Source organism: Rhea americana, unplaced genomic scaffold (assembly GCF_003343005.1).
Source record: "Rhea americana isolate MKP2758 unplaced genomic scaffold, rheAme1 scaffold_0, whole genome shotgun sequence".
Taxonomy (NCBI): domain Eukaryota; kingdom Metazoa; phylum Chordata; class Aves; order Rheiformes; family Rheidae; genus Rhea; species Rhea americana.
This window is the reverse complement of record NW_028185037.1, coordinates 20,674,261-20,701,089: the sequence shown is the minus strand read 5'-3', so window position 1 is coordinate 20,701,089 and position 26,829 is coordinate 20,674,261. Positions and strand designations below refer to the sequence as shown.

The 26,829-nt window shown below is 36.8% G+C and overlaps 1 protein-coding gene across 4 annotated transcripts in view; it reads left to right on the top strand.

Annotated features, from left to right (window-relative positions):
• Nucleotides 1-26,829, top strand: part of TRAPPC9 (trafficking protein particle complex subunit 9) — a 458,914-nt gene that overhangs the window by 591 nt on the left and 431,494 nt on the right. For 2 of the 4 annotated variants that reach the window (XM_085321706.1, XM_085321550.1), the window contains exons 2-7: nucleotides 849-1,449; nucleotides 10,923-11,068; nucleotides 13,649-13,777; nucleotides 18,933-18,959; nucleotides 20,343-20,464; nucleotides 24,539-24,664. In XM_085321706.1, coding sequence (XP_085177832.1) covers nucleotides 866-1,449; nucleotides 10,923-11,068; nucleotides 13,649-13,777; nucleotides 18,933-18,959; nucleotides 20,343-20,464; nucleotides 24,539-24,664 — 1,134 coding nt within the window. In that variant the 5' untranslated portion in view covers nucleotides 849-865. Of the gene's footprint in view, nucleotides 1-28; nucleotides 54-848; nucleotides 1,450-10,922; nucleotides 11,069-13,648; nucleotides 13,778-18,932; nucleotides 18,960-20,342; nucleotides 20,465-24,538; nucleotides 24,665-26,829 lie in introns of those variants that run through there. The other 2 variants (XM_085321630.1, XM_085321778.1) reach the window with 2 other exon arrangements.

Below are 26,829 nucleotides of genomic sequence, written 5' to 3'. Positions count from 1 at the left end.
CCGCGCTTCTCCGCGCTCTGAGGGGAGCGGGCGAGGGGCGCTCGGAGGAACAGGTACCCCCGGCTTTGCGCCGTCTGTAATTAAAAAACCTCCTTGAAATAGCTTCTTTCCCGCCACCCACATTCTTGCACACGAGACACTTTTTCTTGATGATAATTGGTAAAACCAATTAGTGTCATTGTGTTGCTTTCCCCCCTCCCCGCCCCCAGTACCTTCATTTTTTAGAGGGCATTTTGAAGCTGAAATCCAACAGAAGTTSTGTGTGGTCCAGGAGGCCTCAGAGGAGCCTCAGAGTTTCAGCTGTGCACATCTTAATGTTTAAGACAGCCACAGTAGTACAGTCGATTGAAGAGCTCAAAGGGGGAGGAATTTTAAATATTTAAATATCAAGGAAGAAGTAATTGCCTGGTCCTGATAARCCTGTATGTGTTTTGAGAAAATAGTGACTTCAATTCTGCTAGAATAAATATTCCGGGTCTGATTTTTAGGTGGCCTTGTGAAAAGCGTTGGCAACTATGTGATCATTCTGATTTGATACTAGTTTACCCTTCACCTAATTTTCTGTGTTTCCGCAGGGTGTAGTATAGAGACAKACTGAAGAGTCTGAGTCTCAGATGAGGCCTCTGATGTGTTGTTGAAATTTTAGTAAAATTATGAAAGTATTAGTATTGTAGAGCAAATAATGTTTTAACATGAAAAAAAGAGAAGAAAACAGTTAAATATGAAAGAAGTATAAAGGAACTCGTAGTATACAGAATGCGGAAATGTTTAGAATCGAAGTCCTCGATTCAGCAGCCATGGGTACTTCTGCATGTTTAAAGAAATAATGTACATTTTTCTTTTATTAGCCCGCAGTTGATGCAAAATGAGCGTTCCTGACTACATGCAGTGTGCTGAGGACCATCAGACTCTCCTGGTTGTGGTTCAGCCAATTGGTATTGTACCAGAAGAGAGCTTCTTTAGGATCTACAAGCGAATTTCAACAGTGAGTCAGGTGAACGTGCACGACTCTCAGCGTGTGTTGTATATCCGTTACAGGCACCATTATCCACCAGAGAATAATGAATGGGGGGATTTTCAGACACACCGCAAAGTTGTGGGGCTGATAACTATTACAGAATGTTCTTCTGCAAAGGACTGGCCTCAGACCTTTGAAAAATTCCACCTTCAAAAGGAAATGTATGGTTCTACACTGTATGATTCCCGGTTGTTTGTCTTCGGACTTCAAGGAGAGATTGCAGAGCAGCCGCGCACAGATGTGGCGTTTTATCCCAGTTATGATGAATGTGAGACTGTGGAGAAGAGAATAGAAGATTTTATTGAATCCCTCTTCATTGTGTTGGAATCTAAGCGACTTGACAGAGCCACTGATAAGTCTGGAGACAAGATCCCACTACTCTGTGTTCCTTTTGAAAAGAAAGATTTTGTAGGTCTGGACACAGATAGTAGGTAAGCAGCTATTTTTATCACCTGACAGGTTTTGAAAAACACATGTAGCAATTGCTAGTCTCTAGAATAAGCATATTAGAAAGGATAAAGCATGCTTTGTTACCCCAAAGATCATGTCCCTATTTTATTGCATGTGTCTGTTTAAGAGAACTTCATTTGCTGTCTGACTGTATTTGATGTTTTGTGTTTATCCATATAAATATTTATGAGGCTAATCAAATAGTAGGAATAAGTCACAGAGAGATCTGACAGATTCCACTGTAATGAGACTTTTTACTGAAAAGAAACAAATTTTTTTTAGATACATAGTATTAATAAATTCAATTGACATTGGCAAAATCAATTATATATTTTTTGTAGTAGTATTGGACTAATCAAACAAAGATTCTGTCTTCTTTTTCATCCTATGAAGTAGTGATCATATAGTTTTGTTGACTAAGTTCAGCATCTTGCCCAATCTTTCATAAATTAGTTGATGCTCTTGACTCATCTTGTTTTGCTACCATTCCACTCACAACTGATATCTTTGTGTAGAGGTTTTTGTCTATATTATAGTATTTTTTTTAATTAACATCACATCACTCCCTCCTAATCATTTGCATGCTCAGCTTTCAGATTTGAGTGTTATGTAGTTCTGGTATTAGGGATTAGTAATTCTGGTTTGCTAGCTTTGGGCAGATTCAAAATCTATTTGGCTCCACTATTCAAAGGCAAATCCAAAGTAAGATATCGAACATCATCCTGTCATCTTGGAGGAGAGAGAGGTATGGAAGGCCTAACAAAATACATAGTGTGTATGGGAATAATATCTTCAATCAATCTTTTATGACTAGGGATGCTAGCAGTGGTTAAAGCTCAAAGGTATCCAGCTGGATGCCTTATTCAGAGCTGTAGAAGCATGCTCATGAGGCCTCCATACCGAGTTAATTACCCAGCTTACATAATGAATGTTAGCCTTAGAATCTCTGTTTAAGAGTGTAATATACTGGAAGACAGTATTCTGAGTTTCTAAGTAGTTTGAAGCCTCCATTAAGTTATCTGTAGTTGCTTGAAGGAGTGGCCAACACCACCTTCTTCCCCTGCTCCAGATCCTCTTCAGTGTTGTGCAGCTCCAGCTTGCTACCAGTATTGTTTCCAACTGTAACTATTCTTTCAGTGTTCTGGTTAGTCCCTGTACTGTTTGACTTTCATTAGCAATATAGATTATTATGTTACCATTTTATCATGGATAGTATGGACAATAAAATGTTGTAGGCTACATGAACCCTTTTAACATCTTGACTTTAGTTACTAAATTTGGATGAATTTTGGATGAACATAATGATCAAGATTTTCCATCTAAGAAACTATGAAACTAAGAGAAGTATGAATTTTRCCTCAAATCTTTGCCTTAATATCAGAGTTAATTTTGCCGTTCAGTTGTCATCTAAATAATGTTTCCAAATGGTAAAATTACTTATTGTAAAATTACTTATTTACGAGCATTGACTGTGGGTAGCTAGTGGCCAAATATTTCCTGTGAAATTCTGAASTGGTGGGTAGCTCAGATAACAAGGAGTCTATTTATCCATACATATTCAAGAAGAGATCTTGTGCTGTTACACTGAAACCTGGAAACAAATTTGGTGTCATGCTTCAACTCTTTGCAAAATATAGAGTGCATGTCCCTTTTCCCATACCCTGGTTCAGTAAATGTATGGATTTACAAAGAATTAAGCAGTAGTTTAGATGTGTGTGCAACCTTGTCAAATGGCTTGAATACTAAATAGGTTTCCAGTAAGTCTGAGTGAAAGGATATACTTTAACTAAGTGCTTTCTTTATTTAACTCCTCAAAGTAAAGGTGATGAATGTTCTAAACTTTCCACTTCAGTTGAAAAATAAAAATGTTTTTCAGTTTTTTATTTTGCTAAGGAATTAGCCCTTCTGATTGTTTTAAAACTTGGGCTTTATATGTAGTAGCATATACAAGCCGAATAAAAAGACCTTTCTATTCAGTTTAATGTTTTGCAATAGACAGGAAACTAAGAAAGTGATTTTTTTCTTACATCGTTGAGTTTTGTAACAGAAATGAGAAATGTGCATGATCCTAAATTGATGGCGATGACATTCCTATTTGGAAAAAGCGCCTTTAAGAAAAGTTATCACCCCTAGTTCAGTTAGAAATACGCATGCATAATATATGTGAGCTCCTTTGCACAATCTCCTAGGCACCTTTCATGTAACATGGCATATCTCTGCTTTGGTGATCTACTTAGCAGAAATTCAGGAATGTGGAATGTGTTTGAACTGAGATCAGTTTGTTAACAAATTTACACTTTAAAACAACTTACGCCTAAGTCTTTAGATGTGGAATACTGGTGTATTTCATTTTGTTACTTGGGTTTCAATAAAAGGTTTTTATTGTAGCATATTGTCTTCTGCAGTTACTGATTCCCTAATTAAGGGGAAATCATTGATTCAAGTCATAGTATGGAGATACAGGGTTAGAAACGTCCTTATTGCATTGCGTCCAATTTCTGTTTAGGCAAGATGCTGCTTTGTATAATTCTGTCCAGTGAGGGAATAAAGGTTGTCTAAGTGCTTGGAGTGCATAAGAAAACATCTGGTATAATAACTTCTGCTACTTCGTTGATTATTTGAATATTGGGTATGATGAGTTTAAAGAATAAAGTCAAAAATCAAGATGTTATTGAGATAGTGAGGACAGTGAAACAGCTTTTCCTAAATAGAGTGAAATTTCTAAAGGGTGAAAGGCAAAGATTGTCCCCTTGATCTTTTTACATGCTGTTTTTATTCTTCCCCACTTTGTTTTAATTTTATTGGTATAGTATATCCTGACCTTACAGTCAATGTGAAACTAACTGCTACAAGACCCTCGATGTTCTATATTAAATGCATGGAAGTTAGTGCTTGTAACAAACAGTACGCATCTTTGCTGCTGCAGTTGTGGATGTCTGTTTAGTCTAAATAAGCATATATTTTCGGGCAGTTTCTGAATTTTTGAAGTTAAATTTGATAGTCCATAGCAAAGGTCTCATTAGATTTAGAGTACAGCTGTAACCCTCAGCTCATGAATCAGGTTGACATATTGAGTGAGAATATGTTAAGAAGTTACATGGGCTGTAATAATTATCATGTGATTCCTTTTTTTTCCCAGCTGAAAGACTAATTAAAACTACTCAACTTTTTCAGTATCTCAACATGAAAATAGACTTTTCTCTAACAGATTTATGGTAAAATATTAGGATTAGTGTTGATGATATAATCAGAACAAGATGGTTAGGACTGATATTTTATTTTGCCTAGTTTGTAAGATTGACATAGAATCATAGAATCAGAAAGGTTGGAAGGGACCTCTGGAGATCATCTAGTCCACCCACCCTGCTCAAGCAGGGTCACCTAGGCATGTTAGACAGGGTTGCATCCAGGCAGGCCTTGAATATCTCCACAGAAGGAGACTCCACCACCTCTCTGGGCAACCTGGTCCAGTGCCCTGTCACTCTCACAGGGAAGAAATTCCCCCTCACGGTCAGGCGGAACTTCCTGTGGTTCACTTTCTGCCCATTGCCTCTTGTCCTGTCACATGGGGCAAATGAAGAGAGTTTGTCCCCTTTCCCTTGACAGCCTCCCTTCAGGTACTTGTACGCATTGATCAGATCCCCCCTCAGTCTTCTCTTCCCCAGGCTGAAGAGGCCCAGCTCTCGCAGCTGTTCCTCGTAGGGCAGGTGCTCCAGCCCTCTGATCATCTTTGTAGCCCTATGCTGGACTCTCTCCAGCAGCTCCATGTGTCTCTTGTCCTGGGGAGTTCAGAACTGGACACAGTACTCGAGATGAGGCCTCACCAGGGCTGAGTAGAGGGGCAAAAAATAGTATCAAGTACAAATAGTATCAAGAACGAATGTTTGCCACTAGGTTGCATAGTCATTAAACCTAATTGTTGTCTTTTGAGATGCGACATTCGTAAATTAGGAACATGAATTAAACTACATTTCAGATTAGATTCTGAGGAAAGGTATAGTTGATCTTTGTTTTTTGACAGATTGTTTGTATACTTAGCAGATAATGTTCCCAGAATTCATATAGAGACAGTAATATAGAGAGTAATATAGAGAAAAGCCTTGTACAATTTGTGCTGAATAACTTTTATGGCTGGTCAAAAACATCTTTTTATGTAGCAAAAATAGTGGGATCTCTATGGGGGAGTCCTAAGAAGTGTTGAAGAAAGATAAGCCCATTAACAGAAACTGTAGGACTGGAAGGCTGACCTAGGTTTGATTCTAGGGCAGCCAGCCAATAGATTATTATGGCAAATCTGTTAATTTTCCTATATTCCTATTCTTCATCTGTAAATTACATAAGATATTGTCATAGTACTGCTGAGGATAGTTGACAAAAAGTTTTTGAGATCAGTTGCTCTTGGTTCGTAGATGTCTGGGAACTGACTTGGATTGAAGTATATTCTCGTAACAATATAAAAGTCTTCCCAACTTGAAACTGGGAAACATACTTACCAGAAATATTATWGTAGGGTCATAGCTAGTGTGTGCTGTTTTAAAGATGATTTCCATGTTCTTCATCTGTGTTACTGAATATAGTACAGTAGGGTTCGATTCAAGATGTAGGATAAGTCTTTTCCTTTGAAATCAGTCCATTCTTGACCATTTTGGCAAATTCCATTTGCTTAAATTTTCTGTGACTTTTCTGTTTTCAGTTAGAAAAAAAAATTCTCAACATGCTTGTATAAATAATCTTTTTAGATAAGCTCATTTTAATATTGTTTGTATCAGTTTGTGTGTTAGGATTTTTTTTTTAATACTCATAAGGCTTCCATTTAATGATATTGAGTGATTACAAAGTAAGGCTCTATTTATAAAAATCTGTTTTTCTAAGTARTACAGTAGGTGGGATTTGTTCACTGATCTGTCAAACTTTGTGATGTTTAAGTATGTATATGTGGCTGTTAATTTTGTTTCTGTTTTTTCTGTCTTTCTAATTTTTGTTTTGTTCCTTTCTTTTTTTCTTCTTCTCTCATACTGCCCTGTGAGTTTGTTGTTGGGTCTAAAAAGGTAGGCTGTGATTGCGTATGTTTAAAAATAGTTAGCTTTCTTCCATGTCCTGCCTTTCCACTCTGCCTTCATTGCATAGTTTAGTGTTGCTTTTTATATTTGTTTTTCAGTATATACAAAAACTATTGCTGCCTGGACCCTCACTACTGTAGTTGAATCATTTTGATGCATTTGGCAACTGTATTTGGTAGCAATGCTGAATTTTTTTGTAGGACACACATAATTTGCTTAGATGGCTGCTGGCCTCTGGAATTTGCTTTATTTTTTAAACACCAAAGCCATGAAGCTATTGCTGCCTGTGTTTGGTTTCCAAATTCAAAAGTTCTGGAAGTCAGTCAAATGCTGTAGCTGTGTTTTATAAGTCTGGATAATGTTATGATTGGTGATATCTATAGTTATGCATGCTAACTGGAATTGGCAGAATTTAATGGAAAATTTTGTTAAAGCATTTTGCATGAATACTTTTGTGATTTCATTTTGCATGCTTTATTTTTAAATTTAGCCTTTTTGAAATTTTGAGGATTCAAAAATTCCTTTCAAACGTCTTGCTGGATTTTTTTTAATGAAAATAATTTATGTCTTGAAATATAATACTGTTGCTCTGAATTTTCCAAATATTATCCTTATAGCCATTCTAGGCAATTTTAATTGCAGAAGGGGGAGGTCAGAGAAGAAAAGAGTTGGAGAAGGAGGGGTAAAGAATGTGTCCTATATAGTGAATGAGGTAAAAGTGGAAATGGTTTATAGTAGTGCTTTGTGGTTCCATTTTGAGAACTAGAATGGTATTTTTCTCCTCCAGTTTCAAGTAGCAGTAATGGTTACTGATGGTGATGATGGTGGTTGTTATTCTGAAAAGTACCATATGTTTAGTACAAAATTGACATGGGTGGGCAGCTTTAGAAAGGAAGATTTTAAACTAGCTTTGTAGAYGTGTATGTACATGTGTTGAGGAGAGAACCTTCTGAAGATGGATTTGGATGATGGTCTGAAGTTACAGCTATATGGCATGTAGTCCTGAATTACATGACATTGCCTTCTCTGAGATATTTTTGAGTGCATCATGCTTCCTGGAAGGGCCTGTTTTTGTGGTGTCTTTGAGCAAGACTGCTTACCTAGCATCTTAAATAACTTTCCTGGGGAAAAAGACAGATAAACAGTTCTTAGCAGTGGGCTATGACAAGGACCTGACCTCTGCTTATCCTAGAAAAATTAGCAATTGGTTTGTGTGCGCTCTTTACCATCAAATAGATTAGGATTAAGCAACAGAGAGCCAAAACAATTAAACAATGTTTTAATCAAAATTAAATTAGGAAGATCTTATCTATAAGCGTCTTTCTTTCAGCTTTGYAGTCTGATTCTTCAGGTGAAGTTGTGAAGCTTTATGAATAATCATACTTTCATCCTAGGTGGATCAGCATGTATGATTTTTGTTTCATTGAATTTACTATACATTAAATTATTGATCCAGTAATTTATTAAATCATAATTCACTTAGTCGTACTGTTAATTACCTGATTTTGTAGATGTGATTTTTTTCTGAAAAAAGCTTCTGAAAAAAGTAAATTGAGCTTTACTGTCTATGGAGAATAGGTTTAGTTTTTAAAAAAATCTTTGCTTTTAGTTTTAAAAAGTCTTTGCTGTATCTGTTCAGACACACTTGCAGTAACTGAAAACCAGCATATTTGTAATTTAAGGCCTGAATTTATTGCACTTAATTGTGAGTGCTATAATAAGACACAATTTATACATCTGTACATTGCAAATTTCCTCTATAATTAGYAGGGAAGTGTTCTCAAGGAGGATGGTGGAGGCTTTGCGGAGAGTGTAGGATATAGATCCTATCTTGATACCACATTTAAGAGCCTAGAATGCATTCATCCTTTTAGTAATTTATAGCTAATATCCCCATCATCAGGAATAACTTATGTTTTAGCTTATAAACAGGGAGAGGTTCTGAGAGAGAAATGTTATATATGAACAATGTTTACTGATGTCTCAGTTTTACTGCAGTGAGCAGATGCATTCATATTTTGGATATATTGACATGTGCAGAAGTGTTTAGCAGGATTAGATACTGGTTAGGAAGAGTTGTTGGTAAGTCTGTACAACGAAAGTGTTTCTGGTATGAGATTACAGTTTAGAAGTCTAGCTCTATTCTGCATTTGTTTTAGAACATACACTTAAGAACTTAAAAATATGCAAATTGGAAACAATTACTGTAAAAATTTCCTGACCTTTTTCATGGAAATTTAATGATGTTGTTAAAATTATATTGATTTTTTGAGTAGTATTTATTTTAAAGGATTTTAAATATTTCTTCCAGTTAAGTGCAAAAAGCAATAATAAAATCAAGCAAAATTGAGTAATTGATGCAATCTGGAAATTAGTAAATCCATTTGGTTTGCTTTGTTTAGATATTTTGAACTCTTCTCTTTGATCTCTAAATTTACATATTATATTTTTAAAATGTTACTGCTAGTCTGTTGATTGCTGGTAGTTAGGTGTATGAAGTGATCTCATTTGAAATATGGACAGTAGCTTCTTAAAATAAATTTTATACAACCTTTCAGCTGATCAGAAGCTTTGTTTCTTGGCTGTAATACTAACATTTGGAAGAAAAAAAAGGCCTGTTACAGATCATGATGACAAATTGATACTGTAATTAATACCAGGAAAGAAAATTAGGATGATAACGAATAAAAATAATTTTGTATTTATTAATAAAAAAAACTTTTAAATGACAATTTTTTCCAAGAATAAAGAGTGCAATTTGTCCATAACCTACAGAATACTTGAAAGCTTAAGGGCAGGAAATTTGAAGTGTTAGCATTTCTGAATAAAATTATAGCTCCATAAGGAAAGTATGTTTCCCCATTCCACTATTTATTCTGTGCAACAAATTGAAAGAAATATAACAGTTACAATCTTCATTTCATTCTAAMATGCAAAAATTAACAAAACCCTGACTTGAATCAGGATGGTGTAAGAGAATATAAATTTTTTACAAGGTTAAAAACCAACATTTTTGCAACTGTATTTCTCCAAAAGCTGAAGTTCAGATTGAAACTCAATCTTGTTAGGATTTGATGTCCCTTTTTAGTTTGGGCAGAGCAGCTTAGTTTTCACTTCARATTTTACTGCTTTTTTTTGCTTAAAACAGATCCATAAAGTACAGGCTGGTTGAAAAACTAAAAGATAATAAATAATGCAATATCTTGACATACCAGAAAGATAAAGAAAACAGTTTTTTTTGTAGTTTTATGTGTTGCTATCTTCATCATATCAGTTGTGAATATGATGTGGTTGATCAGAGAAGTGGGAATATATATTTATGGATTTATGGGATTTATTTGCAWTTTTTTTTCTGGACAGAAGCAATAGGAGACATACTTCTTGACTTCTTGTAAATAATACTAGTTCTGATTGCTTTCTTAATCAAATTTTAAATATGAGATTGTGTATTTTTCCATATAACTTCTACCTGTAAATTTTTGAACCCGGACCAAGGCATGAGTCCATTATTTTGTCTTCAGACCTTTCCTCTTGATAACTTTTTTTTTTGAAACAAGTTCAAAAAATGAGACGTTATTTCATGGCTGAATGCAGGGCATAGCATAGGATTTGATGCTTGTCTTCAGTAAAAAACAGTAACAAGTAGTTAATATAAATGTTTTCATTGTTGTCATCTCTCCTAGTCTTTATGCCTTAAAATCTAAAGGAAATAAATTAATATGCTGTACTTTGATTGCCTTTCCAGTTGTACGAAAGCATCTGTTTAATATTTTCAGTAAGACTTTATTGTCCTTGGCTATTAATTGTGGTTGGGATAGGACAGAAACTATTGCTGATGTTTGAACTTTTATTTGAATGAATAAAAGAGGAGTAGGAACAGCAACTCTGTCAGTTCTTGAGTGAAATGATAGGGTCATGTTGGACCTCTAAGTGTGGAGTAGGAGGAAAAATGGAAAGGAGCTGCAGGCTTAATCAATTCTTCTGCTAATTATCTCTTCAAAAGAAAAGCATTCTTTTTTAACAGGCCATGATATTTCTTAAGAGGTAATACTACTTCACAGACATTAGCAGTTCTTTACTTTTTATAAGTATATTTTTATTTAATTTATGACATTATTAAACTCTATTAAAGCACTCTGAAGAACAATCTTTGAACTTTAACTGACTATATATTAATGTTATATAGCCAAAATATATGATGTTTTGGGTTACTCCATATCTCCTCAGAAGATGGCTTCTTCTGCATATTATGCTGGTTAGAATTCCTACTGGATGTTTGCTCAGAGAGTAAATTAATGCTGATACATTATTAAGGAGGAAAAAAAAAAGGTTAAATATTATCTCAAAGAGGTGTTTCCTGGAAGTAACTATAAACTCTATCTTTTATTTTGCAGACACTATAAGAAGCGTTGTCAAGGCCGGATGCGGAAACATGTTGGTGACCTGTGTTTGCAAGCCGGGATGTTACAGGATTCTTTAGTGCATTATCACATGGCTGTTGAGCTTCTGCGGTCTGTGAATGACTTTCTGTGGCTTGGAGGTAGGATTAATTGWTGATAGTGAATCAAATGAGTATTTGCTAAAATCGAGGAAATAAAACTATCTTCTATAACATTCCTTCTACATTATAAAAAGGAGGAACAATTTTAGGTGATCAAAATCTGAATGTCAAGAGTGACTAAGAATGAAATCAAAAATAAAAATTGGATAATAAGACATTAGAAAAAATGTGTGTTTAATAAAACAATATAAAATATTGAAGTAAGGCATGTACTTTAAAATTTGAATGCAACTTTTTAATGTTTTTTGGAGAGTGTTCCTTTTCTTTCAGTGGATTGTACAGATGATTTAAAATTCTTTCCTGCATGTATTTCCTAGAACTACTAGTAAAAGATGTTTGCTTTTACATCTGCTGATGCCACAAGGGTTTAACTTCCATTGACAAGTCTTCTTTGCTTTCACATTAGATCCTAGGCTTTACCTTTCTTTTTCCTTTCTGATTTATTCTCCTGCTCTTTTCTTTTTATTGGATACAGACATGATCTCTGGATTAAATTTCTTCTTCTTAGTTTCCTACTTTTTTTTAGTAAAATTGCTGTCTCCAGCTCTGCTTTTACTTTTCTCTTTCATTTTACTTAGAAATCTGTTTGGCATTTTATYTACTGTGTAGATTATATGTTACAAAAATCTTAACAATTTCCAGCTTTCCACTTTTTCCTTCTACTCTTGGAAAAGATTAAATTGCTCGGATTTCTTCAAGCAGGAAAGAAAACTTATCTACTTGTGCGTGGCATGAAAATATTTTAAGCTCCATCTGTTGCATTATAAAATTATACTCGTAGAATCATAGAATAATTTAGGTTGGAAGGTCCACYAAGTCTGACCTTCTGCTCAAAGTARGTCCAATTAAATCAGGTTGCTCAGGGACCTGTCCATTTGAGTTTTGAATGTCTCTAAGGGTGGAGGTTCTGCAATCTCTGGGCAACGTATTCTTAGCATTTTATACATTATAGTAAAAAAAAAAAATCTTTTATTAAAGCAAAATTTCCTGTATTGCAACTTGTGTCCGTTGACCCTTGTCCAACCACTGTATACCTCCAAGAAGAGTCAGGCTCAGTCTCTTCTGTATCTTCATGTTGGATATTTGAAGACAGCAATAAGATCTCCCCTTAGCCTCTTGTTCTTCAGGCTGAGCAAACCCAGTTCTCTGAACTCTCCTCCTATGTCATGGACTCCAGTTCCCTGCCATCTCAGTGGCCCTCTCCTGGATTTGCTCCAGCATGTCAATGTTTTTCTAGCAGTGGGGAGCCCAAAACTGCACACAGTGCACCAGGTGAAGTCTTACAGGTGCAGAATAAAAAGGAATAATCACCTCTCTTGACTAGCTGGCTACAGACAGCTATGTAGTTGGCCTTCTTTTTTTGCAAGAACCTACTGTTAACTCCTGTTAACTTGTGTACCAGCACCCCAGGTACTTTTCTGCAAAGCTGCTTTCTAGTCAGTTTGCTCCCAGGCTGTGCTGCTGCCTGGGGTTATTCCATTTGAAATGCATTTGCCTTTGTTGAACTGCATGAGATTCCTGTCAGCCCGTATCTCCAGCCTGTCAAGTTCTCTCTGAATAACAGCCCTGTCCTTCAGTGTACCAGCTGCTTCCCTCCCAATTTGGTATCATCTGTGAACTTGTGGAGAATGAGCTCTATGCAATCATTCAGGCTGTTAATAAAGATATTKAAGAGTATTGGTCCCCTCCTGTGAGAGACCACTAGTAACTGGCAAGCAGTTGGACTTTGTATTACCGGTTGCATTCTTTGAGCCTGGCAATCCAGGCGATATTCCACCCACTTCATGGTTCACTTATCCAAATCATATCTTATCAATTTGGCTATAATGATACTATGGGAGATCATGTCAAAGGCCTTGTTAAAATCAAGGTATGCAATGCTATTGCTCTTCCATTGTCCACTGAGCTGGTCATCTCATTGTAGAAGACAGCAAGATTGATGAAGACTGATTTATCCACTGCAAATCCATGTTTGCTTTTTCCAGTCATCTTGTCTTTCACATGCTTGGAAGCGGCTTTCGGAAGGATTTTCTCTATAGCCTTCCCAGGGAGTTAGGTGAGGCTGACCTGCCCAGAGGTCCCTGGTACTTCCTTCTTGAAGACTGGGGTGATGTTTATCTTTTTCTAGTCGTTAGAAACATCTCCCAGTTGGTACCATTGAAGGTGATAAAAAGTAGCTTCACAGTGACATTTGCCAACTCTCTTGACAGCTTCAGATGCATCCTGTCTGATATTGTGGATTTGTGTCCAACTGGATTAAGTGCTCCCTAACTCTGTCTTCCTCTAGTGTGAATAATACTTCATTGCCACAGACTCTGCTAGTAGGCTGGGACCTGGAAAGCCTGAGGGTAAACCTTACCAATGAAAACAGAGGCAAAAAGGATGTTGAGTATCTCAGCCTTTTCCATGTCCTTGTCACTAGGTCCCCAGCTGAGGTATACTTCATGTTCATGTAAATAAACTGACTCTACTACATGATATTTCACTTCATGTAAACTCTACTCACTAATTTGTAAACTCAGACTCTACTAATTTGTTGGTTCTTTCTTTAATCTCCAGCTGCTCTTGAAGGGCTATGTTCAGCATCAGTCATCTATCATTACCCTGGTGGTACTGGAGGTAAAACTGGGACTCGCAGGGCGCAAGGAGGTTCTCTTTCTGCTGAGGCAGGCAACAGGCACAGACCAGGTAAGTGTTTCAGATGTTTAGTAATGGCAAAATCCTCCTCATTTGCTACTTTTAGTAAATTTTACACATAACAGGATGAACTGTGGCAAACGAGCTATATTTCTTTTTGAAATTTTTACATCAATGATTCTTCTACTGGTCTGGTGCTAATATCAGCATGTGTGCTTTATACAGAGTTCTAAAGATTTGGATCAATATTACTTCATCTGATTGTTAAAACTTAGTGTCAGTATTAGCTTGAATTTAGCTTGAATTAGCTTGATGGAGGAAATGCAGACAGTTTTCAGAAAACACATACGATATCAAAGAGCTGCACATGTGAGAAGGAAAAATTAGGTATATTTATGCTGAGGTGTTTTGCTGTTCCAAAGTCAACATTTAACAAATAATTTTGTTTAGCTTAATAGCTATAAACCAGCACTGTTTTTAAGATTCAGCATGCTTTTTATAAACTCTTAGATTGCATAAGTAATACAATGATTATATGACATTGATATAACAGATGTTCTTTGGAGACATGACATGCTTAACATATGTAGGAATTATTAGGAGAATAACAGAGGAAAACAAGAAAATGTCATTTAGTAAATCCATGGTTCACCTGTATCTGGAGTATTATGTGCCATTTCATTTTCACAGCTCAAAATGGTGTGTCAGTGTTCCCTGTCTCCAGTTTCTCTACTGAAAGGAGGTTGCAGATTGGCAACAAAGATGATCAAAGACTGAATAGACTARGGCTGTTCAGTTCTGCAGAAGGAGATGATTGAGGAGAAATGTAATAGAGATCTATAATACCATGAACACTAGAGCAGGATGGATAGGGATCAGATGTTCACTGGTTCTTCTGACACAAGAACTAGAGGACATCAGATAGAGCTAGCAGATCATAGGTTCAAAGCAAACAGAAGGATATAATCTTCACTCAATTTCCAGATGTGCTATGGAACTCCTTGCAGTTAGGAGCTGCCAAATACAATAAGACCGATAGAGGCAAGGCTGCCTCAGCTTCATGTCGTCAGATCCAGCCAGCAGTGAGACTGAGCATGTGTATTCCTAGTAGGTACACATGCAAATGTACACATAACATATACACGCACAGCCAACCACACAGCTCAACACAGACTTCAAACACAGTGCTCATGCAAAAATAGACAGTGCTGACAGTCTAGTCCTCTTTCCTTCTCTGGCTGATCAGCATGAAAGCCTGTTAGTGTTGCATGCCTGTTAGTGTTGCATGTGCACATGTGCATGTAGACACACACACGCGCACACACACACACACACACACACACACACGCACAGACTCTCTTTCTCTCTCTCTCGATCCCTGCAGTATCTGGCCCAAACTTCCAGCTACTCCAGTACTTGGCTCCCAGACCTCTTATCCTATCTGCTGGCTAGTCCAGCTTGATGTTTGCTAGGGTTTACATGCTAGCATATGCATCCACACAATATTCAAACATTCTGGTCTGTCCAGTTGCTGGCACCCCAGGTGCATGTACTSCATGACCCATGGGCACTTTTCCCATTGTGAATAGATGAGACTCCTCTCACCTACTAAAACAGTAAATGGAGTTTAATAAGAAGACAGGACAGGCTGTGGTGATATGTGTTACAGGGTATGGCCAGACAAGTGTACTGATCAGCAACCTGTTTACATGTGACTGGCCCATTTTATCCCCTTATTGTGCTATTTGTCCATGCTTTTTCCTCCCCAAACTTGATCTCTGTTTTTCCCTGCCTTTGATTTGTTGCCTATAATACCATAATAACTCTTATATGAACCTGAGATGCTCTTCCTCTGCATCCCCTAATATGTCCCACCGAGGTAGGTGGTAACCCACCTCAGCCTGTAAGATGATCTGGAGATCATCTCCTGATGACTGATCTGAATGGATTTCCCCCTTGGATAGCTCTGTTGGATCTGATAAGGTCACTGGGGTTCTTCCCCCTGATGCTGTTCCCCTGTGCTCCTTTGTGTTTGTGCAGGTGAGCTTTTAATCACATAACCTAATGCTTACTACAGGGTGTTGAGGCTGCTGAAAGTTGAGGTGGCTTGCAGGACAGGCTTGGTAGGGTTCATGGAAGAAAAGTCTATCGATGGTTTCACAAATATGGGAAAACTGCCTCTGGTTCAGAAAGGCTGAGCACCAAATGACTGCAGGCAAAGAGCCTATTCAGTGAAATATCATAAAAGCTTTCTTTGCTCTTATATGCTTTTTGGGAGATAGACTAGTAAGCTGGACAGACCTCTGATCTAACCCAGTGCAGCTGCTGTTTTGTACGTAGGTTCTTAAACAGTATTGAAGCAAAAAGAAGCTTAGTTTATCTGCTAGTGTACGTACTTTTTTGTGTATGATGTGGTTAAAATTAATTCCTTCATTTAGAAAAGCCCATTTCTAAATGTGATTTATTCATATATAAATCACAACTAGCAAACATATGCTTTGTGTCATCTTTAATACAAAAGGTGTGTGTTGACCCCAGATAACTTTGGGATCAACAATTACAATTACCTTATTTCAGGAGAGAATAGCAGGTAAACATGTAAAATCTGTTCATTTGATCGTATGACTTATGAGTGTTTTTTTATATTATTTTATATTATACCATAATAGCTGACTATTATGTTATAATGTCACACAGTTAAGAACTTTTCTCCACTTTTCAGCAAATATTTAAGAGTATGTGTAGCAATCTCTTCCTTGCTAAAGGGTACTCGTTTTTAGTAAAGAATGTAACAAATAAGTCAAAACTGTAAAAATAATTGAATAAAATATATTTTAGGTATATAGTTTCTTTTTTTGGTAAGTTGCTTTGTAATTCAAAGTCTTTCTGTCACTGTTAGTCTGCAGGCTTGTTAATGCAGTCTTACTTTAAAACAGTGTAAATTCCATATGACAAGATTTTTTGAGAAACTATGAACCAAAGATTAATAAATGAAGAAAAATTGAATACATTTTCTGTGTCATGCTTTCAGATGAAAGTGTTATTTCATGGTCTATGAGATATTGTTCCCTTACTCTAGTTATGACCTTTCARTGTTTTGAGATCTGAAATGTTGAACTCTAATATCTAGCCAAATAGCTAGTGATGTGATGTCTTTCTCCTATGTTTTCTGAAAGATTCTTTTCATTACCTTTTTCTGACTCTGCAATGCCTTTCATTTATTTTTTTTTTTAATTGCAACCTTGTTTGTACAGTTAACCTACCTTAATACGGCTAATTTTGTAAGGACAGGATTTAACCTCAGGAACTAATTCCAGTGTACCTTTCTGTGGAATCAKGCCAGATCCAAAAGGGGAATTGGGTTTCCAAATTTCACCTAAATCAAGATATGACATACTTGAAACTTAATTTCAACTCACACTTGCTTTTGAGGAATATAGATGTAATTATTTTTGTATCTTCCTGATGTGCCTGGAATTGCATCTCTTCTTGCATATGTAATTTCAAGCTTGACTGGGCAAGCTTTCTTGGTATTTCCCCGGTGCTGAGACCTAGTGAAGAAAAGCATGTTCCTCTTGAATCTCCTGTGGCTTCCACCAACTGGCATTTTTAGGCTATTGTGCAAGACTAGGCTACTCAGCAAATGGTGTGGTTGTCTGCTTTATTTAAAAAAAAAATCTGGGGAGAGAAGCATTAATATTGTCTCTCTTTTTATGGTATAAAACACAAACTTAAGGAAAGGGAGGTGTTAAATGATTTTTCTGCTAAGTAGAATTGTAATGTCATATTTCACACCTATTTGGGAAGTGTTGCGGCCATCAGAATACCGTCTGTATTTTGGTGGTGAACCCTTCACTTTCTTTTGAAGCTCCCTAGAAAGTGTGTTGCTACTCAAGAATAGTTCGTTCAGAAGAGAATTAGTCAATAACATAGTGTTTAATATACTTGCCTAAGTGAGGGAGATGTAGAGTCTTGTTTTCTCCAAAGACAAATTTCCTTCTTATGGTCATTGCCTGAACCACTGGACTGCAGTATCTTTCTAACAGTAAAAAGTTTTTTAAAGAAAAAGTGCAATTACTCAGGTTCCTGAAACCTTTTGTTTGTAGGAGGAGAGCCTTAGAGTGTGTCCCTTTAAAGTGACAGATTCACCTCTCTGCAGCCTTTAGTAGAAAAACAGATTTGAGAAGTGCTTAGCGGTTCTGGTTGACCAGGAACCTGGACATGTTCTTTTGACTGGGTGATTTGTGTATTGAATAAGCTGAATTCACATTGCTTCATGTTTATCTTACTAGCTGTTCTTGGCTTCATTCTACTGTGTTTTATTTTGTATGGAGTGTAATTATTAATTAATATTAATTAATATTAATAATTAATTAATATAKCTGAATTTTGTCACCTGACCTTTCCCCAAGAAGAATTAGGAAACCTTAGTGAGGTGTTGGAGACCCTTTTTGATTGGACTCTAAATCTATAATTTACTGGTGTGGAGATTGAGAAAATTGGTTGAAGGGAGGTCCTGCCACTCTCATGGAGCAATTGTTTTGGACTGCTTAACCTTCAATCTTAACAATTTTATTRCCATTTTTCATTAAAGTTTAAAGTTACAAGATGTTACATTTCTGATTAAACCAACTTAATCTTCAACAATCCTAAACTATTTGTTGTAAAATAGTTGAATAGACTTGTTGAATAGATCTTATTTAGATCCTTCAAAAAAAAAAAAAAAATCATGGAGTGAAATTAATGACAGTTGTAAGGAATATATTGGTTAGAGTTCTTTAAAGATGTTACCCTAAGGTATTGTGTAGATTAAATGAACTCACATAGGGAGATTTAAATCACTGTAGGATCTGATTATTAAAATATAGTAAGTGGACTGTCATAGAAACGTGCCAATTAAAACAAGAAAAAAGGGTGAAAAAAGGATTTGACTTTAAATATAYCATGAAAATTTGTCAATTCTTGTTTGTGTGTCTTAAAATCGATTGTAAGGTTAGAGGATTTTTACATTTGTTTTTTAACAAAATTAGATATAACACATGGTGACTACTTATATATTTGGTAGTCCTTCAATATAGGAATGATGATTCTAATAAATTTTATAATTTTGTTCAAGCCTGATGATAGTTATAAACCATATTATAAGAGCTTATTTTGTTGGCTTTATTGAAGGCTGAAAAAAAATCATTTTTGTTCCTCCTTTTAGGGGCACAAGAAGTTCTCATTGATCCAGGTACATTATTTTCATGCATGTTTCCAAAGTCTTTTCTTGTTATTACTTGCATTTGTTTTGCATTTCTGTAGATAATTATTGCCACTTGCCAAATCTGGTACTGATTCCTGGTGCTTCAATTTTTGGCTATAAATCTTAAGGAAGCAAAAAGACTGTGAAGGGTAGTTAGCCCAAAACAAATTCTGTAGTTCTGTTGTTATGTCCCAGGAAGTCTTATCAAAAATTGTTTCTTTTCATGAGTAGTGGGAATTTTAAATTTTTTAACAGACAAACCTGCGTGGTCACATGTAGTCTTGTAGTATCAAGGTAGTCTTTCAGTCATCATCAACAAAGATTTTGCCCTTAAAACTTCCTTAAAAGCTTAAAACATTAACTTACAGATGCCATTGGTATAATTCTTTAGGGTTGACAGACATGAGAAAAATGTTATTTTAGCATTTAAGCATATGAAATAACATATTTCTGAATACACAGTGGGAGTAGAAAGTGGCATTCAGAGTAGTTCTTAACCATAACTGTTTTAAGAGTTTGGTCCAGCTCTGAAACGTGAAGGTTTCTTTGCCAYCTTAAGAGAGAAACCTCTTGGAGAAATAAATTATAGTATAAACTTRGGCATGGACTTTGAATCCTACAGATTAAGTAACATTTGGAAAGCTATAGAGCCTTTCCAAACCTTTATGTATGTGTTTAATTTTATTATGTTAACTCTACAATAAAATTAAAATCAAAAAACAAAATTGTCATGTTCTTTGCAATACCCCAGATTTTTTTTGACTTCTATTTCAGATTCTTATCCCTTATGTATGTAAAGCCTCTCTGTCTCTTTTTCTTTCTTTCTTATATAGGAAATGCAATTTATCATTGTACTGGCCTCAGGGTTTTTTTTTTTTTTAATAGTTTAGTAATTTTCTAAAGTTGGAGACAGGGAAGAGAAGTGTTTGTTTTAAATGATTGGAGGAGGAGATCACTGTTCTAATAATTAATATATAATAACATATTGCACAATTTCTTTTTTATGTGTGCTTTAGAAAACTTCTCAAAGATTAAAAACTCATATTCAAATTTGATTGTAATCTAATTTTAACAATGCAATATTTTATTCATTGTCTAAATATACAAATCAATATAAAAGCTACGGATATATTTGATTTTTAATAAGTCAAAGGTTATTTCTTTGTTRTTTTATGATTGAATTCATTTGCATTCTTTATTAATATAGCATAGTACAAGACTACACTTTTTTTCTAGATTATGGCATAGTTTCTTCAATTATTCTTTGTGTATGCTTTCGTAAAACCTACAGCATATTCTAGGGATTTTTTCTTAGATATGTAGTGCTAGCTAAAAATATTTCTGCTCATTTCCTATCCTCTTCTGTTTTAGGTGCCCTGACTTCAAATGGTATAAATGCAGATACCAGTGCTGAGATAGGACGTGCTAAGAATTGCCTTAGTCCTGAAGACATCATAGATAAATATAAAGAAGCAATTTCTTACTACAGCAAGGTAGTCCTACTTAATTTTAAGAAATTTCACTGAAATTCTTGTAGATAATGAAYGGTTGTGGCTTTGGTTTCAGAGGATCTTTTAAAGCATGTGCAAAAAAGTAAACATAAAGTAATGGGAGAAATAGGAGTATTTTATCCTATGGCAATAAATACCTGGCTTAGAGCCYGGGCATCTCATAACTTTGGTCAAAGTTGGCATCTAAAATGGCAGTGTGCTGAGTTATACTGTTTCCTATGTCTGCTTGTACCTGTTTTGGATTAATTTCTTATTTTTAAAGCACTGTAAGAAGTGTTATATTTGGAAGGTTTTGATAACTATTAAGTAGATTTAGGGCCTTCAGTACATATGGCAGTGACATTATTGATGCTTTTATGTGTTGTGCGAGCTGGATGCTTATTTATTGTGACTGCTGGAATGGTCTCTGAGGAGTGTGTTCAGGAGCGTATACAGGGAGTGCTGATCATGGGTGTGATTTTACAGCACTGCTCAGGGAGGCTGCTATTTAGAGCATACACAGAGGTAAGGCTTCCTGAGAAAATGTAAAAGATAAATATTCTTAAATGAGGATGTACAAAAAAATAAATAGTTTTCAGTTCTACTGAAGCATTCTTCTAGATTAGTGTGGAAATGCTGAGCACATGGTAGTAAGGTAGTTTAATGATCTCATTTATACTATGAAGAAAAAAAATTTGGTTTCACACTGTGACAGCAATGGCTCAGTATCCACATCAACACTAAAGRTATGTTTAGTTGTACTGCCCTGTAGTTGTTCATTTACACTTTAATCACTTGTGTACTTCAGTTATCTCTCTTTGATTTTGGAAGTATCTTTAAATTGAGTTATGAAAATACGGTTTTCCACAGTTGCGGCAAAGGGAGACTCTCCAAATGTACACAAAATATATATTGCATACATCAGTTAATTTATGATCAGGTGCAATGGAAAGAGATGGATTTAGAAATGGTTTCAGATAAATCTTCTGCAATAACACARTAATTCTCAGTATGCATTCAACTTCTTGTGTTAACATAATGAAAAATTGCTTGTCTAGAAAGAGGGTATTTTTTGAAGTATAGTTATTGGACTTCGTTTAGGACAAGTTATTCATACATTGACTGCAATAATATCAATTATGCTCTCTCCAAGTAACAGCTATGCTTCATTGCAGCTTCACTGAGTGCAGGTAACAGAGGCAGTGAACAGACACAGCAGGCTGCAAAGAAGGCTGCAGGAGGGCACCTTAGTTTCCAATCCTAGTTATGTACATRTCCTCAGATGTGGTTGTGACATGCTGCAGAGCACACTCCCCAGTAGCTGTTGGAGTCACTGCATCAGCTGTGTCAGAGGCTTCTGCCCAGACAGACCCTCTGACAGCAGATGCAGCTCTGCAGGTCTCAGGCTGCAGGGAGTGCTTGGGGCCTCTCCGTGAGGCCTGGGCTGACAGTCAGCTCTCCTGCAGAAGGTGTGCTGGTGTTGATGAGCTGTGTCACCAGGTAAAGGAGTTAGAGGAGGAAGTCAGTCGGCTGCGTGGCATCCATGAAAATGAGCRGGAGRTARACGGGGTATTCTCAGAGAGCAGACAGCTTCAGGAGTCCCAGCCCCCCACAGCAGAGGAGCTGCTGGAGGGCTCTGTGGTGAGTGAAACGGTACATCACAACACTGCAGAAGAAGGCTGGAAACCGGTCACTTCTCGTAGGAGGAGCAAGACTCTTACTCCTCCTGAAGACTTGCAATTGAGGAACAGGTTTGGTGCCCTCCAGGCTGAGGAGGAGCTGGGCATGGCTCCGAGGGAAGCAAGTGGGCTGATAGACCCTGTGCCTTGCGGGAATGCCCAGGAGAAGCGGCAAGTGCTTGTTGTGGGTGACTCCCTGCAGCAGGGGATGGAGGCACTTACCTGCCGACCTGACCTCTTGCTGAGAGAAGTCTGTTGCCTGCCGGGGGCCTGAATACGAGATGTCATGGAAGGGCTGCCAAGGCTTGTCCATGCGTGGGACTAGCTGTAGCTAGTGGTATTCGCCAAGGGTCAGTACTAGGTCCAGTCTTGTTCAGCTTCTTCATCAATGACCTGAGGAAGGGACAGAGTGCCTCCTCAGCAAGTTTGCCGATGATACCAAGCTGGGAGGAGTGGCTGMCACACCTGAGGGTGGTGCTGCCATTCAGAGAGACCTGGACAGGTTGGATAGAGAGGAACCTCCTGAAGTTCAACAAAGGCAAGTGCAAGGTCCTGCACCTAGGGAGGAATAACCCCATGCACCAGGACAGACTGGGGACTGGCCTGCTGGAAAACAGCTCTGTGGAAAAGGACCTGGGAGTTTTCGGTGTACATYAAGTTAACCATGAGCCAGCAATGTGCCCTTGTGGCCAAGAAGGCCAATGGCATGCTGGGGTGTGTTAGGAAGAGTGTTGCCATCAGGTTGAGAGAGGTAGTCTTCCCTCTCTCCTCAGGCCTGGTGAGGCCACATGTGGAGTCCTGTGCCAATTCTGGGCTCCCCAGCACAAGAGAGACATGGAGCTACTGGAGAGAGTCCAGCAGAGCGCTGTGAAGATGATCAGAGGGCTGAAACATGTCTCTTATGAGGAGAGGCTATGAGAGCTGGGCCTGTTTAGCCTGGAGAAGAGAAGATGGAGAGGGGATCTTATCAGTGTCTACAAATATCTTAAGGGAGGGTGTCAAGAGCATGTGCCGGACTCTTTTCAGTGGCACCAAATGACAGGACAAGAGGCAACAGGCACAAACTGAAACACAAGAAGTTCCACCTAAATATGAGGAAAACCCTCTTTGCTCTGAGAGTACCAGAGCACTGGAACAGGTTTCCCAGACAGGTTGTAGAATCTCCTTCTGTGGAGATATTCAAAACCTACCTGGATGTGATCCTGTGTAATGAGCTCTAGATGACCCTGCTTGAGCAGGGAGGTTGGACTAGATGATCTCCAGAGGTCCCTTCCAACCTTACCCATTCTGTGATTCACTTGCAAGTAACCGAGAGTTTTTTTGTTTTTTTTTTTTGATCTGCTTAAGACCTACCAGTGAAATATCTTCTCCTGAGGAAGCAGCACTTTCTACATTGTTTTGATGTCATCACTGAGTTTAAGAAACCTTTATAGCTTCTTCTAAAATATATTCACTCTTCATTGTCTTTTTTTTTGTTTTTGCTGATATCTCAAATTCACAATAAAGGAATATAACTGTAATTCTGTGGAAAGTTACTCTTACATTTCATTTTGAGCCTAATTTCCCATATTAAATTTCAAATATGATGAACACCTCTACAGAGTTTAACTTACATAGTTGATAGACAGAGTCAAATATCCAGTATCAGTGGTGGCTGAGAAACTTACAGATGGCTTATCTAGAAAATTGCCTGCATTTGTTGTCTGAGTTGAAACAGATCAATGTGTATATACATTCTTTCCTACCTTTAAGCAAGCTGTGTAGTGTAACTGAAATGTTCATTTGCAGGCAATATTTGCAACTGTATAGTAGAAGAATTAGAATCATTTGTAATTCATTTGTAATCAATGATACTGTTTAAACTAAAGATAAATTTGAAACAGGAAAACTAGCGTTCCTATGTTATTGATTCTTACGTTATTTCAGATATTTTGTAATAAATAGCAAAGGCAAAATAGTTTTTCAGTTCACTGCTTAGAATGGTGAAGTGGTGAAGTAGTGTTACAAAACTGACCAGTGTATTCATGGCTTTTAGCTTATATATCTATTAACCTGTGAGGGTGGATTTTTTTTGTTTTGGACACAGATTATACATGGGGATATCCAAAATGATGCTAATATTCCAAACTTTTCACCTAATCTGAATTCGCAGACTGAAGCTCTGCTGTGTCTTAAAATAATAAGAGCTGAATGAAGATGTTGAAAACTGTTGTTTGACATAATAATGTTTTGATGACACCTTCATTTTCACTTCAGTGTATGTTGATAGTTCAACAGTGTAGTCATTAACATTCAAGAGTTGCTGGCTTTGGGAGATGTGACAACTGACTTGTGTTTTGAGGAGAAATGCTTGTCAAATCTAACAGGTACCATACTTTTAATTATCTTTCTCTTCAAGTACAAGAATGCTGGGGTGATTGAACTGGAAGCCTGTGTGAAGGCCGTGAGGGTCCTTGCGATACAGAAAAGGAGCATGGAAGCCTCTGAGTTTCTTCAGAATGCAGTTTATATCAACCTTCGTCAGGTCAGTGCAGAAAATCCAGTCATTTTTCTGTTCTCATGTAAGAAACTATAATAAAGCCTGAAAGTTGCTTAGATTCAGGAAAATAAAGTTCCTTTTCTGTCTCACTACCTTGCTCCTCACGAGGACTTTACTTACAAGGATTTTCACATCTGTGAATGTGGTTAAAAATAGTATTCAGAGTTCATGTAAAAAATGAGGACTTTGTTTGAAATTAGAGTCTTTATTGGTCCTTCTCTGTTGTGAAGGCAAAATGTTCCATCATTATTCTTTTTACATGTTATGCTAGGGAAAAAGTAGCCATTAAGAACATATCTCCTATGACTGATTTTTCTTGGTTGTATCTGTTGCTGGATGAAGCTGTGAGCAAATCAAGATTGGCCTGGTACAGTGAGATTAGAATCTAGTGTCATTATCAGTTGATGTTTTTGTTGTACAGTGCCAAGTCTGGGTTAAGCCAAAGCAGAAAGGAATTCAGAGAAGAAAAGCAGTATTTAGAACTGTCAGAAAAGGGAGGAACATGTGGAAGAGAAAAAATATTTGGACCTTCTCATTTGAGGGGAGGAACAAAGACTTGATAATTTTCATTTGTAATTTCAAGCAGCTTTTAAAACTTTTTTTGTACTTTGAGCATGTGTATTAGAATACTAGCTAAACTTGTTAGCACTTGATAACATTGAATCAGCAGAGTTTCAGGATGAAAATGATGGGTTCATGTACCTACGAATTTGGCTGTATTCACAGATCCTGCAGATTGGTCAAAACCTCTCTAGTCTGAATTGGAGAAGATGGGTTCTGGTGGTCTGATTGTTGTATATATACTGATTGTTCTGATTGTTATATATTTTGTTTTTGGAGGATATTGATATTCACTGATGTATTTGGAATGGTATTTTTAATTCGAGATTTTTTTCCATTGAATCTTTTCCTGTTTTTGCACTGTGTATAATCTAATGATCAGTTGTTCATTTCATAATGTAAGCAATGCTGTTGGCTGATGTGGTGTTGGCCATTGTAGAAGTTCAGAATTAAATGTATACGATTGCTTTAAAAAAATACTTTGACAATACTGGTTATTCTGACATTGGGGCCCACTGCTGAGCAAAGGACCAATCTTAACCTTTACTGATTTCAGTGAAGGATGACCTTTGCATAGCTTGAAACTGCTCATACTTACTATTTCTGTTCTTTTTTTGAATGTATTTTTTTTCTGGAAAGTATTAATACGGGAAATACGAGGAAGATAATCTTTCCAGTGTTGAGGGGTCTATTTCCCACGGTGTGTGGCATGACTGAAAACTATATTCAGAGGTATTCAAGATTTATTTTACATAGCAGGAATATATTTTACAGAGGCAGATAATACCTAGAATTTGGACTAAAGGGGAAGTCATCTTTTCATAAATTAAAAAGAAACAAACTGCAGAATCACATATTTCTATTGTGGGTAGATAGAAGAAACATCAACACAATCAATATTAGAAAGCAAAAAAACACCTCACCAGAGTAAAATATATGCTTCTGCTAGTTTCTTTCTATATATTCAATCTCATTCTAAATAGAATTATGTAATTGATGTTTTCTGGTTACAGGAGAGCTCCAGGGTAATAAGACTTATCTTTGCATCCAATTAGGAGGAATAAATTGTAACATCCAATTACAAATTGAGAGCGATTACTAGAAGTTTATTTTAATATAGTAAGGAATAATTAAAAATCAAACAAGCCACTACCCTCTTGAAAGCCTGACTTAGCAAAGGTCTGAGAAAAAGCTGGCCCAGTTGCTTGGATGATCAACTAATGCTTTTAAAGATATAATTGCTAACTTATTTTGCTTTAATAACTAAATGAAAATTAACCAGATAGAACAGGTGCTGTGCTTCAGATATTGGGTGTTTCCCACCATCTAACAAGCCTTAAGCTTTTGTAGATTTGTAAGGCCAGGAAAGACAATTTGATCGCTACACTAATGGCCTGTAGAAGGCTTGCTACAGTCTTCCCACATTCAGCTGATTTGGGATATCTGTGGGTTTTTCTCTTCTCTTCTCTTCTCTTCTCTTCTCTTCTCTTCTCTTCTCTTCTCTTCTCTTCTCTTCTCTCTTCTCTTCTCTTCTCTTCTCTCTTCTCTTCTCTCTTCTCTTCTCTCTTCTCTTCTCTCTTCTCTTCTCT